Genomic DNA, 18536 nt, shown 5'->3' on the forward strand with positions numbered 1-18536 from the left:
CACAAGTTGTATGACTAAATGTGACACTTGGTTCAGTTATCAGTTAAAAAAAAAAGTTCTGACAGGGTGTAGAAGCTACAGCCCAAATGGACACAATGCACAACATCCTCTTTCGATCTTTCCCTCACTCCTCATGTCTTTTCCTTGTCATGTTAGCCCCTTGTCGCTCCTGTTCTTTGCCCTCTCTGACATGTCTCAGAACTGCAGTGATGAAGAATCTGAGGAAGAGGAGGATTTTGCACGGGTTCAGTTTGGGTCCAGGTACACCGATGCACGGTGTGTGTTAATGTGTGTGCACGCTTGCTCAGTGGTGGGTCAAGGAAACGTAAGACTAACGGTACAGAAACACATCATGGTAGAGTGGTGAAAGTTAACTGACGGGAGATTAGCCATCTTCGAGCGCTTCAACTGTGTACTGTAGGTCATTGAAGGTTTAGCCAGTAACTGTATCTTCTGTGAGATGATGTGGTGGTAAGTATGAACTATAGCCTCAGTGGATGTAGAGTAGTAGTAAATGTGCTTCTAACAGGTGCAGGATAAAGAAATTGTTCCGTATTTTTTAAGACAGATTTTGCAATTACAGCTGACCACTAACAGCCATTTAAACTCATCCTGCCATATTTGTTATTTGAAAAATGGCAAGTCTAATCCTAATATTGTCATCAAAGGCTTGGTGAAAACAGCTTTTTAATATTATCTTTACTCCTTTTTTTTTTTTTCAAGACGCCAGTACTGAGATTCTACAATGCTCTCACTAATATCTTAGTTTGTTTCTTTCAGGACTCCTTGAAAGCGCAAGTTTGAACTTGCTAACCATACATACATGATCATGTGTGATGTTAAAGGTACATCTTTCTGTGATGTTTTTCTGGTTACTTAAGGAGCCCCTTCTTTGTCTTTGTTTATCTTCCTGTTTATAGTCTTGGTGCATGTGGAGGGGGGATGTCCTGCGATTCAGCCAGTGACCGCTTCACCATTGAAACATGTAAAGAGACAGAGATGCTGAACTACCTCATTGAGCGTTTTGACAGTGTTGGCATGGAGGAAAGAAAAGCTCCTAAGGTAGCTGGCTGTCTGCAATGCAAAGAAATGTCCCAACCAGGTTTTTTTCAAACGATTTAGACCAAAATTGTAATTTCCTTTTACTAAAGAAGAAAACCTATTTAGAGGTTCAGTCAAAACTCAGTTTCCAGTTAACACTTTCCATTGCCCAAATCATTCTTTTGACAGTTGTCAACTGAAAAGCTTATTCTCCACTTCAGAATTGGGTACAAATGTTCTGAGGACAGAAGAACAGTCTGTACTTTGGAGAATAGCTGCAGGGCCAGTTGGTCTAGAAATGAGCCGAGGTTTTGCACTAACTATGATTCAACAGTCTGGAGAGAGCTTCTGTGAAATTCACAGCATACATTTTTATCACACCTCTAACCATTTTTCTCTCTCCTCTCTCCTGTTTCTCTCTCAGATGTGTAGCCAACCAAATGTCAGCCAGCTTCTCAGCAACATTCGCTCTCAGTGTATATCCCATGTTGCCCTAGTCCTGCAAGGCACCTTGACCCAGCCTCGGTAAACAGACCAGCAGCACACTGTGACAATTTTTGTATCTATCTGTTGTTACATTTGTTTACATTCTAGTACTTTTCCTTTCTGAAGCCCCTTTTAGACATGCAGTGGGATCCTGAAATTCTCTAGATATTACCCAGAGGAGCTGGGTCCCCCACCCTCGCATAAAACAGAGTATTTGCAGTAGGTGTGAATACACCTGACACGGACTATCTCCTGTTGTGTGCTACATGTGTGGAAGGGCAACTCTGGACAAAGTTGAAAAATGATTCTGTAGACGTTGTCCAGACTTCATATGTCAGACCTGAGTCTCCATAGCTACTACTACCTATCACCACTTCTCAAGACACATTATTTATTTTCACCACACTGCTTCTGTCTGTTTTTTACATGTAGGAGTCCCCTCCATCAGTCTCTGCTGGTACCTTATATGCTGTGTCGGAACCTTCCATACGGCTTTATCCAGGAGCTGGTGCGCATTACCCACCAGGAGGAAGAAGTATTCAGACAGGTGGGATGCACATTTGGCTGTGTTTGATGCATGTTAATGGTTATTCAGGGTCACTTTTCTTGGTTGAAATGTATCACAGCATAGAGTGCAACAAGAACACACCCCACCCAAACTCATTCACATGCACTATGGCACTACAGTGTACTGATGCTTATTTTGATTTAAGAAAAGTAAATCTGCCTTGAGAGGTAAAAAATAAACTTGCGCAGTAGCAGTTCACTGTGACTACGTACAGAATGTGAAGGCCATTTTCACCAGAGGAACTTACCCTCGGGAGCAAGGACCTTTTTTGGAACATAGTTTCCCTACCCCTGTTTCCACCAGAGGAGTCAGCATCTAAATGGAGTTCTGGGGAGTAGCTATACCCCTGAAAAAACTACCTAATGGGGGTGCAAACATGGTGCAGGCATTTAGCATTTCACTCGTGTGCCAATGTGAAAAATGATTTAGATGCAACTGACTCTGAATTTCTTGGGGTTTAAGTTTGTAAGGAGCATTTTTTTCACTACATGAAGAGACCAGTGAGTGGGATTAGTTGATTTGAAAATATGGTTTTGGTGTTTGCGAAGCTGTTCTTCCGACCTGAGAGTGGAGCTCAACTTCTCCACACATGGAGCGCAGCAGGCAGAGGCTGTGGGGAAGAGCATGACATTGGCTTAAAAGTGGTTACTCGGAGTTAACACCCTGTGCTCATTACTGTATGTGCCATTAAACCTTGCAGAAAAGCCATTGTCTCAGCTCTGCCTGCAGTCTGTCCTCCACTGCTGATGTGTGTTAACCATAGCATTTTACATTCAGCATTTTTACAACCCCGCTGCAGACTGTCCTGCTTTTACAGTATGTCACCGAGATAATTTGTTTTATCTTCCCCAAGCTTTGGCCCTGCTGTGGAACTGCGAGTCACAGTGCGCTCAAGGAACTTTTACCCCGTGGACAGTTTTTGGACTGTAGTTCCTGTGAATAAAAAGTACCAGGGACTTTCTCGTAGGAACACGTCTTAATTGGTAGACTGGCAAAGTTAATGCACAACTTTTTATTATTGCTGCTGTGTTTTTATCCTTCAGATCTTCATTCCCATCCTTCATGGACTGGCTCTTGCAGTAAAAGAATGTTCTTTTGACAGTGACAACTTTAAATTCCCCCTCATGGTAAGGACATGATGTTCAGACCTGACCTATGCTGTAGTACCAGGCAGGAGATGAGGCTTAATGTGGTTAAAATTACAGGGCACGTAAAGCACAGCAGGCCTTGTAAGACAGTTTGTCAGCTCAGTAGATGTTATTGGTGCATTTAAGTAATGCATTTTATTTTCATTTGAGCATTGTATGAAATGTGCTGTGGGGTACTTGTCCAAGAATATAGTTATAATTTGTTTCCTATGAATGTAACAAGTAATATTCTTTAATAATTTTGTTTGTACAGGCGTTAGCTGAGCTTTGTGAAATCAAGTTTGGAAAGACTCACCCTGTGTGCAATTTGGTGAGTATGCAGTTGGTTGGCCAAATCTACATTTTGGCACTTAAGAATTTATCATGATTTCCTCATGGCTCAAATAACATAGGCAATGTATTTGTCAAATTTAGTCACCAACTGTTTTGCAGCTCTGGCTATTGTTTTAGTTGTTTATACCTTCCTCATACCAGCAAGCCCAGCTGACATCACACAGTAATATGTTCTGCTTGCTTTATTAATGATGCTCCACAGAAAGACAAAATAGTTTGGTGCATGAAAAAGGACTAGCTTGTATTTAGCACCATGCCAGTCTTTCAAATACAAGTCCTTTGAGTTTACCTTAAGCTTACTTAGTTGTGTTTGATCTCTGTGAAGATGATGGATACATTTGTTAATATTGTAACTGCTGTGTATTTATGTCAAGAAACATTTAGACATTTAGCTTCTCTCTGTGATTAAACAGAGTGAAAAGGTAGCAAAACATTGTTTCACTTCACTGTCTAATTGTATTAAATGTTTGTGATTTGACATCACAATAACCTTGTGGACGTCTCTGTCATGGTTCCTGTGTGCAGCTAACGTCGCTGCCTCTGTGGTGTCCCAAACCTCTGAGCCCTGGCTGTGGCAGAGAGATCCAGAGACTGTCCTACCTGGGAGCTTTCTTCAGCCTCTCTGTGTTTGCTGAGGATGATGTGAGTTGTCTGTTTTGTTAAATGACTAACATTACTGCAAACTGGCTTCAGTCTAGTGTTGTTGAATGTGTTTTCGTACTGCAAGGTACTGCCAAGAGCTGAGGACTGTCTGAGAATAATGAATAGATTTACTGTAATTACACAGCAAAAATGAAAACTGCGACAGGGAAAGTAGTTTGTGACAGATCATTTTAATGTGATACTGTTTGTTTGTTTCTTGTCCTTTAGACCAAAGTAGGAGACAAGTATTTCTCTGGCCCAGCAATCACAATGGAGAACACACGAGTTGTCAGCCAGTCATTGCAGCACTACCTCGAGTCAGCGAGGGTGAGTCTCCACTTGAATGCTGTTACTTAATAGCTATTGTATCCAGTAGATGTGTTAAAATTTGATGTCATCTTTTCCAGAGTGACCTGTTCAAAATTCTCCATAATGTCCTACTAAATGGAGAGACGCGTGAGTTAGCGCTTAATTACATGGCAGCTTTAGTGAATTACAATGTGAAGAAAGCCCAGATGCAGGTGAGTCTCAAAGCTCATTCATTAAAATAGACAAATGTTGTGTGGGGTTACATGGACTTTGCACATTTAGAAAAACAGTAGTATAAAACTAGATTCACTGGCCTTATTCATTCTGAAAATTAGAAAGTTTTCTAAGAACTTGCATCACAAATATGAGTGTATGTATGCAGTTTTAATATTCTGGGCACAGTAATCTCTGAAATGGCTTTTCATTACATCTGGAAGTCAGATTTCCTGGATTCAGCTTAAAAAAAAAAAGTATGGCTTTGTTCTGTGATATACAATGGAATGTATGCAAATGTTTGGAAGGTGCTTTGGTGGGTCAACAATTTGAATGATCTTAAAATGAAATCATTTTAATTGAATTAAATATTTTTAAAATTATATACAGATTTGTCCTGTTGGTACACTAAAGAATTATGAGAGTTCAGTATATTTTTACAGCATTTGTAATTTAATTTTGAAATATGAGTACAAGACAAATAGCAGAGTATGCAAAATTATGTATATCCATTATCTCGTCTGAACTTTACAGAGAAAAATAACGTTGATTTGTCCCTGTTTGGGTTGTGTGTACAGTTTTTGAATATTAATTTCTTTCTTCCAGACTGATGACAGACTGGTGTCAACAGACGGCTTCATGCTCAACTTTGTATGGGTGCTGCAACAGCTGAGCATGAAGATCAAACTGGAGACGGTGGACCCTTATTATATTTTCCATCCACGCTGTCGACTTGTTGTCAGTGTGGAGGAGACGCGTCTAAAAGCCACTATGGAGGAGCTCAAGAGCTGGTTGACTGAACTACGTAAGCTGACAAAAATACATGGCTACATGATTGTGGGGACTTTAGTTAACAGTTTTTTGTTTAGGAAATAATGGCATGGCACATAAACCATTGCCATTTTGAACCAATCGTTTAATTGCATGAGCCATTTAGAATATTTACCAGTTCTGAAAGATTCATTAGCAGATGTGATGTTTGGTTTTCAAGTCTCAGATGAATCTTCCTAGTGCAACTGTTTTTGTATTCCTTCTGACTCTGCTTTAGTTTGAGTCTTCTGGCAGCTACACATGCTAGACTGTATGCAGTCTATGTCATACGTATGTTATGATGCTCTACCCTGAGCTTGCATAGCTAGTAAAACTGATTTTTGAATGGCAGACTGGATGTGGAACACACTGGCAGATGGGCTCTGACTGATAACCGTTATGTGTGCTTCTTTATTGGAAATAATTAATTTCATTTGTTCACATGAACAGACGAAGATCCTATGAAGTTCTCAGAACCGAAGTTCCCCACCGAGTGTTTCTTTTTGACACTGCACACCCACCATTTGTCTATCCTGCCCAGCTGCAGGCGCTACATCCGCAGATTGCGAGCCATCCGTGAACTGAACAGGTGCCATGTGCACACATACACAAAAGGTATTCAGAGCATGTTCAGTCTGTGTCTGTTAATAATGCCGTTTTCACTGGTAGGACTGTGGAAGAGCTGAAAAACAGTGAAAGCCAATGGAAAGATTCTCCCCTGGCGAGTCGACACAGAGAGATGCTGAAACGATGCAAAACACAGCTCAAGGTCAGTTTTAACATCATTCTAGATGCTTCCCAACTCTCTCCTTCATTTATTGATTATACTTTGAACATTGATTTAAAGGTAAAGATGTGCAAATATTCATCTCCTAGTTCACTGTGTTTAAACATAAGAGGAGTTGTACCCAGGACTGTGCTCACACACTTAAACATGCAGAGATATGATCCTTATCATGTGCCACTATGTCCTGTTAGAAACTTGTGCGAGCCAAAGCTTGTGCTGATGTGGGTCTTCTGGATGAGAACCTGCTCCGCAGATGTCTGCAGTTCTATAGCACAGTCATTCAGCTCATTCTGCGCATGATTGACCCTGCCTACCCTAAGTGAGTAGCCCCAACACTGATGGACAATGGCGACCTTTGTTGTGATGAAAATGTAAAAGGAACAGATGTGGCAACACAATAGGATTTTTTGCAATTTAGTATCTGTCATACTCTTTCACTTCACTTTATTGTAAATAAGGATGTTAGTGTCGTGATTACTTCTTTTTTTTTTCTCTTACACAGCATTACTCTGCCTCTGAATTCAGAGGTTCCCAAAAGCTTTGCTGCTCTCCCTGAGTTCTACATCGAAGATGTAGCCGAGTTTCTGCTTTTTGTTGTGCAGTAAGTTTGTAGTTGAATCTTGTACACTTTTGTCATTGGTCAGCTGTCTTAACAATGAATGTCTAATGAATGGGAATAATACAATAAACAAAATATATATCCAGCATGAGTTTTATATAAATTTTAAATATAATATGAGAAAATATGGCTGTGCATCAGTACTATAAATCAGTGTTGCTTCAGTGCTACTTGTTTCACCCTTCCTCTGCTTCATCTTCCTCCCACCTTCCAGGTATTCTCCCCAGGTTTTATATGAGCCTTGTGTCCAGGACATTGTCACCTTCTTGGTGGTGTTCATCTGCAGCCAAAATTACATCAGGAACCCCTACCTTATTGCCAAATTGGTAGAGGTGCTGTTTGTCACTAACCCTGCTGTACAGCCTCGTACTCAGCGATTCTCTGAAATGATGGAGAACCACCCATTGTCAGTCAAGCAGCTGGTCCCTGCCCTCATGAAGTTCTACACTGGTAAGTACCACATACATTGCAGTCCTAAACTTGTACTGAATGACATGTAGTATATATTGTAATTTACCAAAAAAGAATAATAATGTAGTTTCTAGTCTTTGTGTAGCTGACCTATACACATTCCTTCTTCACTGGTTTCAATCCTTCCCTGTTTCATTAACAAATGTTTTCCCTGGGCAGATGTTGAGCATACCGGTGCCACCAGCGAGTTCTATGATAAGTTCACTATACGGTACCATATCAGCACTATCTTCAAGAGCCTCTGGCAGAACACTGCCCACCATGGCACTTTCATGGAAGAGTTCAAGTGAGTTTGCTTTTGACAGACTTCTGCAGTAAAAGAAGAATGATCATGTAACGCTGGGTAAGTCACTCCCTGATTAAATCAATTCTAACCGGACCTGCTTTTCGTCTTTTTGTGCTTACTTCCTTCTAGCTCTGGCAAGCAGTTTGTGCGTTACATCAACATGCTGATCAATGACACCACATTCTTGTTAGACGAGAGCCTTGAGTCCCTGAAGCGTATCCACGAAGTTCAAGAAGAGATGAAGAATAAGGAGCAGTGGGATCAGCTACCTAGGGTCTGTGCTCAGCATTATACAGTTTTATAATTGTTTTCCCTGTGTTAGATGGTATTATAGACAGCAGTGGTTATTGTGTGAGCTTGGGTATATTATCACCTCACTTGTTGTGCTGAACTGCGGAAAGCATAAGGTCGTTGTTGCAGAATAGTATTGTTTGTGTTTTCCTGCAAACTTTCAGGAGCAGCAGCAGAGCCGTCAGTCCCAGCTGACTCAGGATGAGCGGGTATCTCGCTCCTATCTGGCGCTGGCCACAGAAACGGTTGAAATGTTCCACATCCTCACTAAACAAGTCCAGAAGCCTTTCCTCAGGCCTGTGAGTGCTGCTGCCCAATTTGGGCATTTTTTTTAAATGGTCACTTTTGCACTTGTTGTATTCTAGGCACTATGAGGGGGATGTACAATAACAACTAATGTAAGGACAAAATTATCTGCCTAGAATGGACATTTTGAACCAGACAGGCTATTCTAAACAGTGCTGCCTTCTTCACACAGGAACTGGGGCCTCGTTTAGCTGCCATGCTGAACTTTAACCTCCAGCAGCTCTGTGGGCCCAAGTGTCGTGACCTGAAGGTGGAGAACCCTGAGAAATATGGGTTTGAGCCCAAGAAGCTCTTAGACCAGCTGACTGACATCTACTTGCAGCTAGACTGTGCCCGCTTTGCTAAAGCAATTGCAGACGACCAGGTTGGCACTGTTGGAGAAAACATTTACAGTTACACACAGATACAGTATTTTCACTGAAAGATTAAGCTTCACTTTGTGTACAAGGTACTGTATTTCCTAACTCTGATCTTAAAACACAAGTGGGAATGTGTTTTGATGAATAATAGTCATGAGAAAAGGCTACAGGCAATTATGATTGATCATCAGTCATGGTGTTGTTGCCTTTAAGACAGCAGTATTGTACTGAGTGAACGTATCGCAGTGTTTCACCTGGCTCATCACAGATACTAGTCACTAGTTAGTGTTACTTCTAATTGACTAATCAAATGGAAATACTGTTTTCCTTTCTGTACTAATGTTATTGGGCTGACGTGCCATTGTTTCTTTGGTTGCAAATTTGTTGCACTAGCATACCAGTTTATGATCTAATTTACAACTATAGTTATTCATATTGCAGTATTTTGAGTGTTATAATAGAAGCTTTGCATTATATGTGTATACAATCTTGTTGCTTACATTGTCATAACCTATGAAAGTGCAGACATACTGTGTTTTAAGTCTGAAGTACAACAGCAATGCACAGTTAAAATACAAAATATTCACATCACCTCAAAGACATTCTTCTCTTCCAGCTCTCTAATGGATTTCTCCTGTTATGTGTTTGCATAGCGGTCGTACAGCCGGGAGCTCTTTGAAGAGGTGATCTCAAAGATGAAGAAAGCTGGTATTAAGTCCTCCATTGCCATTGAAAAATTCAAGCTGCTATCAGAGAAGGTGGAGGAAATAGTCGCCAAAAACTCCCAGTCTGAAATGGACTACAGTGATGCACCTGATGAGTTCAAAGGTGTGTGTCTGTGGATCTGTTTTCCAGTGGCGATAAACTGGCTCAAGAAGCTCTGCATCCTTTTCCCCTCAAAATCTGCACTCGCATCCTTTTTTTAAAGTATGCTTAACTATCAAGCCCAGTGTCTGGGATCGGCTCCAGCCCCCTGTGACTCTCTTCAGGATAAGCACTATAGATTGATGGATGGATGGTCTATTGTGTTGACCAGTTTGTAGCAACATTAAACTGAACATTAACCAATGTCTTTAAATCTAGTTTTATAATAATGTTGAAAAACCAGTTTTTTGAGGGGACTCCCTAACCCACATCTGGTAAGTTGATGAATCTTTAACACCAAGCAGAAAATGCCGCTCGCTTAGAAATTTGGTGCAATTTGAGGTCCGTCAGTGCAGACGGAAAGGATCTTCAGCAGTCTCTGTTGTTGAATTCCAGACATATGCAGAGGATTTTGCAGCTTATAGAGGTTGTATTGACAGCTTAGAGCAAGGCTATCCTATAACCACTGACTTAATATAATCTAGGAAGAGATCGTGGCCTACATACCTCTTTTGATTCTCATATCTGCCAGCCAAACCACCGCAGTGGATGAAGTGTGCCATACAGGAGGCCTGAGTATCAACTTTCTGTGCGGTTAAAATACCCATGCCAGATTTTATTTTTGTCATGCTCAAGTCCTGCTGTGACATTTCAGTATAGGGCACACTTTATGAAATGCTATTTTATTGGATATTTTCTTTACTAGTGTTTTGATAGGCGCACCAGTATTGCTTTTCTATAACGCACATTTTATTCAGCATTTGGGGATGAACAACTTTCTGCACAGGCCAAAAGCATAAAATCAGGATAGTTGGAATGTTATTTTTGCATCTGAATCCTCTGTAAAGTGTACATTATGACTGTTTTAATAGACCCTCTAATGGACACACTGATGACTGACCCTGTGATGCTGCCGTCGGGGAACATAATGGACAGATCAATCATCTTGCGCCACCTGCTCAACTCCCCTACTGATCCCTTCAACAGGCAGCCCCTCACAGAGAGCATGCTGGAGTCAGGTAACCCTGACTCTGCCTTTTCACCAGTGATTATGTAAAGCTGTTCAAAGTAGGCAAGCGCATTTGCTAAAATCTGTTTATCATCAACCGCAAAGCATTTCCCCAGTTTTAGATTGAAGGCATGTAGTTCTAGGACACCTAAATGCCAAATTGAATGACTGGTTAGACTGTGAATGTCTGTTTTGTAGCTACTCCTCACAATCTGTTTGTAATTCTACAGTTCCTGAACTGAAGGAGAGGATCCACGCCTGGATGAGGGAGAAACAAGGTGGACGGCCTGTCTAAGGACCATGTGTCACCAATGTCTGGCCTGCTAACCATCATTAAGGGATCTGTCAATATTGCCTGAGTTTGGTGTCACTGCTACCAGTGACAAAGAAAAAACATTTGGAATGGAAGAAAAAGGAGTACCGATTTGATTTTTATTCACATTTACCCTTTTGGTCTCAAACCATTATCGTGGTTCTAAAAACAAAACAATAAAGTCAAGAGTTTTACGTTTTTCTCATGAGTTTGTGTATGTATATATATATATACATATATATAAAAATATATACATATATTTAACAGGAGTTAGTTAATGCACCATAATGCTGCAAGAAGTTTCCACCACCAACAGGTTTACCAGCAAGGTGCATACAGTCACTTCATTCATTGTTTTCCTTTATGGTTCTCATTTTGTTTTGTAAAACTCTGTATATTGGCTTCGTTAAAGACTTGGAGGGAGAGGGGAGGGCTCTGATAAAACTGCTAGCCCTGAATTTTTATTACGAAGTCTAACGGTGATTGAACATCCATCCCCATAATGTTTGCTGGTGTCCCAGAGCGCATTAAGTGCTTGTAGACGAAATTCAGAAGTGGGAATGTCTACTAAGTGTGTAGCTTAACATAGATTAATCCTAAATGTCAACTTCCTTTTGATTACAGTAGGGCAGTAATGAGTGGTTTATTAAAATACAAATTGTTCATTTGTTGCTTTTTAGTCACATTTTCCCTGCTGACTTTGATAGAGTGAAATTACTTTTTGTGTGTGCATGGCCTCAGTTCAAGAACCTCCTAAGCGCCTCATGGACAAATCCTTTTTTTAGGCGAAGTAGAAGGAATATGACAGAATGTAGCATGACCACCAGAAACACGATTATACAGTAGGAGCACACCATTAAAAGTTTGTTCTTCAGAACCACCGACATCTTACCCTGAAGTGGTCTCTTTCATTGGCACTGTACCTAACTTGACCTTGCTGACCTTAATTGTACAGGGAAATGATTTCCTTTAACTACATCCTTGTTTGGGAAGCTAGGATTTTGAACTGAAATAAATGATGATGCACATTATTTCCCAACTCGTCACTGTTTTTTCCTGAGATTTAGGCCTTAGTGGTTTTGATTGGTCATTTTTGGGCAGTGTTTTTTTTTTCTTTTCTTTTTAGCTTGGATTGACCTGATGAAAAGACATGCACAAATATAAAATGTTAGATATATAGAGTATAAACCTTATATCTCTAGTAGTTCTTTATGTGCAGAATAATCATGTTGCAGTCCAGTCCATAAAAACGCAAATCAGCAACAAATTGAGGTGATTTTTTTCATTTTTTCAGACAAGTTATTCCAACTCAGGCCGACCCAAAATTTGTTTTTTCTTTGTAACGTGGTTTCCCGAATGCAATAGCTTAGTCATTCTTCCTCTACAACTATTATAAACTAATGGATTAAACTCGGCAACTGTCCCAAATTTATTGGCAAGATTTAGTAGTGTAGGCCTGTTATTAAGGGTAAACTGGAGTGGTCCATCCTGTAACACAAACATTACTCTTTAGACACTCATGGAAGATGTTTATATTTGTTGTGAACCATGAAAAACATAGGTGCAAAACTATACATAATATTATCAAAAGTAAAATCAAAAACAGCATAGAATGAATTTTCTGATGTAGTTTTCATCTAAATTAAACGTTTGACATGTCTGCTGGTACAATACCTCCATTTTTGTGGCTCTTGTGTGCGAATTGATTTCTAAAACGTATAAGTGGACTGTAGACACGAGAGGTTTATGAAATGTGGAGCAGCGTTTATTATTTCGGTGTGACATTTCTCGTTAGGCGGCGATCTATACAGTGACCCTCGGTGTTGCGGTGACAATGGTGCGGGGAGCGGTGACTAGAAATCCTGCAGTGTGGCGTCACAATGGAGAAAAAAAATAGATCCCACCAACCCCGTGTCAAGTCTGAGTCAGGGAATTTCTATTGGCTCTTAAACGTATTAATCACCGTTTTCTCCTCGTTCATTGGCCAGTCAGGCAGTCAGTCAGCGTTGCCGAGAGGGTGTTGACGTAATCTCTTTGGTGAAGCAAGGCGATCCATCAGTTCTTCTCTCCTCTTCTGTGCAGATAGATGTTCGCAATATTATCTCTACTAGAAAAATAAGTCACCGGTTGCAGTTACAGCTCTATCCGGCGGGGGATACCGCTATAATGGGTGTTTTTCACGGAAGTGGACTTTGTATTAGTTTTCGTGCTCGCAAATTCAGATAAAAAGAACAGCACATTTTGACGCCCACCGCTAGCTAGCGTCGGTCCTCTCCGCTCTGCCTTGGTCTTGGTGAGAGTCTTCATACGTGAGTAAAAACGTTTGAATAAATTCATTAGTCATATTTTTAAAGTTTGTAATGCATGAGATTGTTATTAGAGTTTCATTTCAGACAGTTGGTAGTGGCTCGTGAACAGCCTGTCTGTATTGGCTAAAGGGAGTCATAGCCGTACCAGTGTCCGGCAGTGTCTTTAGGCTCTTACATAGTCCCGATTCCTGTAACAGCTATCTGTTCCTTTTGAATGGATAAGTATATAACGTTAGGCCTAATATTACTTGTGTACGATAACAGTATTCGGCTATGTTTGGTTTACCCATCAGGCAGATAACAGAGGTTAGTTCCGTCTCAAGTAGAAAACGTTAGTGAAGTCACAGCCGTCAACGTTTCATGGTTTGACGCTAGCTTAAAATAGGTAGATATACAACTGCAACAGTATGAAACATTGCACTCATCGGGATTTAATATTAAGGATATGACTACTGTCCTCCAAGCACGAACAGTGTAATGTTACCGATTCTGCAGTTAAATTAAGCATGCAACTCATCCCTACTCTATCCTGCATCGCACAGCAGCGGGCGATTAGCATATATCGGCAAATTTAATTTTAAGAATGTAAATATAGGCTCTTTGTCTGCACAAGATGAACACTGTTAGATGTAGCAGACAGGCCCATCTCTCTGTCCCACTGTAGCCCACACCAAATAGGGTGGATAGAATTTCATGGGCGTATGCTTTAGCAAGTATGGCTGACTGCAAGGGCATGGAAAAACGAGATATTTGGCCTCTGGAGTCCCGGGATTCGGGATGTAGATTATACCTTAAGATTTCTATAAACATAATGGAATGTTGTGTTATAATAGGCTATGGGCGCATATAAGCCTCCCTGTTATTACATGCAGTATTCATGTTTTTATTCGGCAAAAACGTATGTCACATACTGTAATGGATAAGTAAATGCATTTTCTTGCGGCTAAATGTTTGATGGGCTGGATGGAATGCTGCTTAGAAAATACTGAAGGCTTCAGTGGTCAGCCATATTTGTTGGATGTTGTTATGATTGGAAATTGGGAGGGGGTGGGCTTTCATTGTGTTTGATTTACATTCAGTGATAATAGGTTCTGCACTAGTGAATTCTGGCAGTTTCTGTTCTTTAAATTATTAAACAAGTTTTGCCTCATATTCTTTCACAAAGCACATGCAAACTTCTCTTTTTCTGTGTTTCTTTTAGGAGGGATTTTCAAGGAATCTGACTGGGAGACAGTCCTAAACCACAAACATGTCTGGGGCGTCTGTAAAAGTCGCTGTTCGAGTTCGGCCCTTCAACTCCAGGGAGATGAGCAAGGAGTCAAAATGTATTATTCAGATGCAAGGCAACACTACAAGTAAGTAGCCCACTGGAATGTACACAACAACGCCATGTATTGAATGTATGCAGTCCAGTTTGCAAAGAGAAGGCTGGTATACCACACATGCTCCCGTGTGGTTTTCTTCAGGGGCCTAGCAGAGAACAGTAGAATTAACAAACTGAATAGTGGATGTTGGGGACAAACAGCCTGAAAGAGAATAAAAGGCTTACAGAGTGAAATTCCTCCTCCTTTGAAGGGGCCTGCATGCCTGAGGAGTCTCTGTGTGAGAAACGCTGAGTTGGTTCATACTGTGAGACCCAGGGGTCACTACACAGCCTTCCACGGCCTGCGCAGACCCAAGTTCTTCAAGGCTTTATCACACAGTCGATGTCTTAGAAGGATGTCTGGCTTTGTGGTTTGATTTAGTTAGCTCTTGGTCTGCACAAACAGCTTGTACAGGAAGTATTATAAAATGTAATGAGCACAAGTTAAGACTTTATGATGTACAGCTTTTAGTTTTGCTGCCAGTTTTACGGGAACAACAAAACAAAACAGTTATAAAGGTCTACTAACTGACATTAAGAAATCAAGTTCATTTTTAAACTCTTGCAGTTTTAGAACCTGTGTTGTCTTTAACAGCATATTATAAGGGTCAGTGATGTTATAGATGTGCTTAATATTCTCCGGAAAGTTTTCATTGGGTTAGTTGTTATTGGTTTTTACAACATCAGGATACATGAACATGTGACTTTACAATTCTTGAAAATTTTAAATTGCTAATAGAAAGACCGCACACAAAGTAGGTGCTAAGATCAGATTTTGTTAGTCTAAATGCGTCCCTGCAAAGTGTCTTTAAAAATAATTTCATAGGTATATACGCTATGGATGGATCATCGTGTAGTTTTTCATGAACACTTTGAATTTGTTGCTGTGAAGCTGTGGTGTTACCCTGGTTTACTACTGTTGCTGTGAAATCTATGAACATCTATGAAAGGATAGACGAAGAGGAGAAGACCTGAATGAGGTTTGTATTTTTGTGATTCAACCTGTTTTCTTGTGACTGTGAATCATCAGGTAATGTAAAGTACTAGCTGCTTCCTTACTCATGCCTGTGCTGTGTGCCATTTCAGCGGACAGATGAACACAGTCACCCCTGACATTAGCATGGAAACATTTAATGATTCAGTAAGAAGACAGCATGTGACGGCAGAAACCTGTTCTGCCAGCAGGCTGTCTTATTTTCCTCGAGATTCATCTGTCAGACTTATAGGGCTCGTTAGACTAAGACTATATGAATCTTCCATAAGATCAAGTGTCCCTAACAGTTATGGCTCACTTGCTCCTTATCTTTTACACTCTACCAAAGACAAGCTTTGTTTTAAGTCCACAGTACTCTTACTCCATATCCTTGGGTTTTCATTATGCCAGTGTCACTTGGAGGTGCTGGAGGGTGACCCATGGATTGTAGCAGAACTGCAGTGAAATTTGCAGTTTTTTGGGGGTTAGTGAGTGTGTGAGCGAGGGAGAGGAGGAGGCTGCAGTGCTGCCTACTTTACCTCCTATCACATGCGCAGATTGCAGAACAGAAAGGGAGACTGGCAGGCAGCCAGTATCTCCCTTCATCAGGACTTCATTGCAGATGGTATGCTGTGAATGCCATCTCACTAAGATGCTGAGAGGTTGCAAGGGAGCTTGTGGCTCAAATGTGCACAGGTTCATACCTGGAACTGAGATTACTTGACAGGCGAAGTGAAGTTCTCAGACTGTATAATGTAGCCGTGAATCAGTGGATTTTCTTAGGCTCCCTGTATCTACTGAAGTCACATGTAACTTACACTGGAAATCTAAACTACTCGGTGGTTTGTGTGACAGACTGAGGTTTGCTCACGGTGTTTTAGTGAAGGGTCACACTTATGATGATTTTTATGAGTACAGCATGAGATAACATTTGTGTTAACCTTTCTCAATTGTGAATAGTACTTAGTTAATTTTGAGCATTTGCTTTCAGACAGTGATATTGTACGACTGGGTTTCACTACAGACAGAACCACATATATGTGTAATTCCCTAATTTTGTTAAAAATGAAGCCACATCATTCATTACAACTTCATTCGATACTCCACACAACAACTGTGACTATCAAATACTCACCAGTCACCTTGAAATGTGGTTATATTATATTTGTAGTTTTGGGGGGTTTTAAGTCAGCTCAAATTAACATTTGTACTGTTGAATATACTACTTCAATCAGACTCAGCAGTGCAATAGTGCCTAACACAGACACTGGAATACGTTTGTTTGTCTATAATTTTACAGGGTGTGTGGTGATGGTTTACATATAAACGGGCCTGAAAGCTGCCAGACAGGAATAGGATGTTTTATGGAGTTGCTTGGTCAGCTTGTAGGTGTTTGGTGGATGTGTAGACGAAGCCATGACTCTTCCCTTGTTGTGTTTGCCTCAAGGGTATATGTGTTCATCTGAATGCGTGTGTCAACAGCAGCACAGAGGGAAGTGAGAGCTTGGCTCTCTCTCACACGCTCTCTTCTTTTCACCATGCATCATGCATGGAGAGTTATTAAGGATAGAGTGCAGGCGGAGGGGCACCAAATTCATTATGCAATGGGCAGGAAATGTGTCCAAGGAAACGGGAAACTAGTAAAGACCTCTCTCAGTAGAAGCTCTTAAACATATGTGCTGTTAGGGTTGGATGGAAATTGGATGAAGTATTGATTTTTCAATATAATTGCTATTCTTATTTGAATGATTCAGTATTGTCAGCCCTGTGATAGGGTGTACTCTTGCCCAATGTCAGCTGAGATTGGCTCCAGCCCCCCGTGACCCTTTTTGGGATAAGCGTTATAGATAATGGATGGATGGATGATTCAGTATTGATTCTTGAAAGCTCATGCTTGATCTTTGCATTTGTGCCTTTGTGGTGCTTGTTCGTTTTATATTGAAAAGAGAAGACTAATAAGAGGATATATATTTCTCAATGTGAAATTTATTATGCATTAACGTATCAAAATTAGCATGTGCACATGGAATTCCACTGTTTAGGATAAACAGGAAAGACTAAACAGGAAAGACTACCTCAAATGGTTGGTATACAATATTTGTATGAAAAAATGCTACTATCTAATTGGTCCAAAACTGTTGGGGAGAAGCTGTGGTTTAGACTTAACTCTCCCGTCATTGGTCCCCCATTCTGGTCCGATCTCTGGCGTTGATCTCGTCACTGGCGCGACCTTGTCCTGAAACAGACTTGCACAGCCCATAACGCTTCTTAGTATCTTATCAAACCTCAACTCCCCTGGCTTCAAGGAGCAGAGGGAATAATGGGCTCTTTTAGGAAAAGGCAACAAATCTAATGAAAACCTGTGGGATGATTAGTCCTTGGAAAACCACTCAGTGCACCAGACTTATGATGTTGCATTAGTGTTTCAGTAACTCACACAGCAAATATTTGACCAGTGGTTAAGTGAACTCATATAGTGATATTCATAACTATATAAGCATATCTGTGACATATAAGTATGTAAACTTATGTGTGCTATAAAATAAAACCATTCTTAAGTGCATAAAATAAAAATCACCCTAACACCTTGTCTTAGTAAAACAGCGAGTCCCTGTACATGACCATTCCCAGACATGTGGTAACCTCAGGCCCTGTATTTTTCTCCACATCCTCTGGTCACAGTGGAGGCAGCAGGAGGTAAAATATATCCACAAAACTGTGCGCAGTCTCAAAATTCAGCTTTTACAATGGCACTATTAGAAATGATATTCATAAACTGATAGAACCAACAGAAGGTTAAACCTTCACCTTTCAGACACAGAACTGATGAGTGTCCTCTCAGTATAAGCTAAGTGGATGGCGGCCTTATAAAAACCCTACAGGGTGGAATTGTCTTAGCACCAGTGTCAGTTACACAGAAGAGAAGGCTATCACCACAGAAGAAATGGCAATCAGCACATCTCATATTAATGAACTGTGGTGACTCTGGAGAGTGCTGGTGGGAGAGGTGGAGATAAAAATGGGGAGCATGGGTCT

The 18536-nt window shown here is 40.6% G+C and overlaps 3 protein-coding genes across 16 annotated transcripts in view; all 3 read left to right on the forward strand.

Annotated features, from left to right (window-relative positions):
- The window catches only part of rbp7a (retinol binding protein 7a, cellular), a 23698-nt gene extending 14187 nt beyond the window's left edge, over positions 1–9511 (forward strand). The window contains exon 7 of the transcript XR_002276361.1: positions 9498–9511. The gene's annotated coding sequence lies outside the window, so the exon portion shown is untranslated. The remainder of the gene's footprint in view (positions 1–9497) is intronic.
- Positions 1–11903, forward strand: part of ube4b (ubiquitination factor E4B, UFD2 homolog (S. cerevisiae)) — a 17531-nt gene extending 5628 nt beyond the window's left edge. The window contains exons 7-27 of the mRNA XM_020617375.1: positions 921–1062; positions 1466–1566; positions 1960–2074; positions 3139–3222; positions 3497–3553; positions 4102–4218; positions 4447–4545; positions 4626–4739; positions 5347–5545; positions 6001–6139; positions 6220–6319; positions 6529–6656; positions 6840–6938; positions 7171–7406; positions 7587–7713; positions 7843–7987; positions 8169–8303; positions 8483–8674; positions 9323–9497; positions 10406–10552; positions 10773–11903. Coding sequence (XP_020473031.1) covers positions 921–1062; positions 1466–1566; positions 1960–2074; positions 3139–3222; positions 3497–3553; positions 4102–4218; positions 4447–4545; positions 4626–4739; positions 5347–5545; positions 6001–6139; positions 6220–6319; positions 6529–6656; positions 6840–6938; positions 7171–7406; positions 7587–7713; positions 7843–7987; positions 8169–8303; positions 8483–8674; positions 9323–9497; positions 10406–10552; positions 10773–10837 — 2716 coding nt within the window. The 3' untranslated portion in view covers positions 10838–11903. The remainder of the gene's footprint in view (positions 1–920; positions 1063–1465; positions 1567–1959; positions 2075–3138; positions 3223–3496; positions 3554–4101; positions 4219–4446; positions 4546–4625; positions 4740–5346; positions 5546–6000; positions 6140–6219; positions 6320–6528; positions 6657–6839; positions 6939–7170; positions 7407–7586; positions 7714–7842; positions 7988–8168; positions 8304–8482; positions 8675–9322; positions 9498–10405; positions 10553–10772) is intronic.
- Positions 11904–12884: 981 nt separating this feature from the next.
- The window catches only part of kif1b (kinesin family member 1B), a 58412-nt gene continuing 52760 nt past the window's right edge, over positions 12885–18536 (forward strand). For 6 of the 14 annotated variants that reach the window (XM_020617733.1, XM_020617801.1, XM_020617753.1 and 3 more), the window contains exons 1-2: positions 12905–13164; positions 14366–14519. In XM_020617733.1, the coding sequence (XP_020473389.1) occupies positions 14414–14519 (106 nt within the window). In that variant the 5' untranslated portion in view covers positions 12905–13164; positions 14366–14413. Of the gene's footprint in view, positions 13165–14365; positions 14520–18536 lie in introns of all 14 variants that reach the window. The other 8 variants (XM_020617721.1, XM_020617794.1, XM_020617739.1 and 5 more) reach the window with 4 other exon arrangements.

The sequence above is a fragment of the Monopterus albus genome, unplaced genomic scaffold (assembly GCF_001952655.1).
Source record: "Monopterus albus unplaced genomic scaffold, M_albus_1.0 scaffold6.1, whole genome shotgun sequence".
In the NCBI taxonomy this organism is placed as follows: Eukaryota; Metazoa; Chordata; class Actinopteri; order Synbranchiformes; family Synbranchidae; genus Monopterus; species Monopterus albus.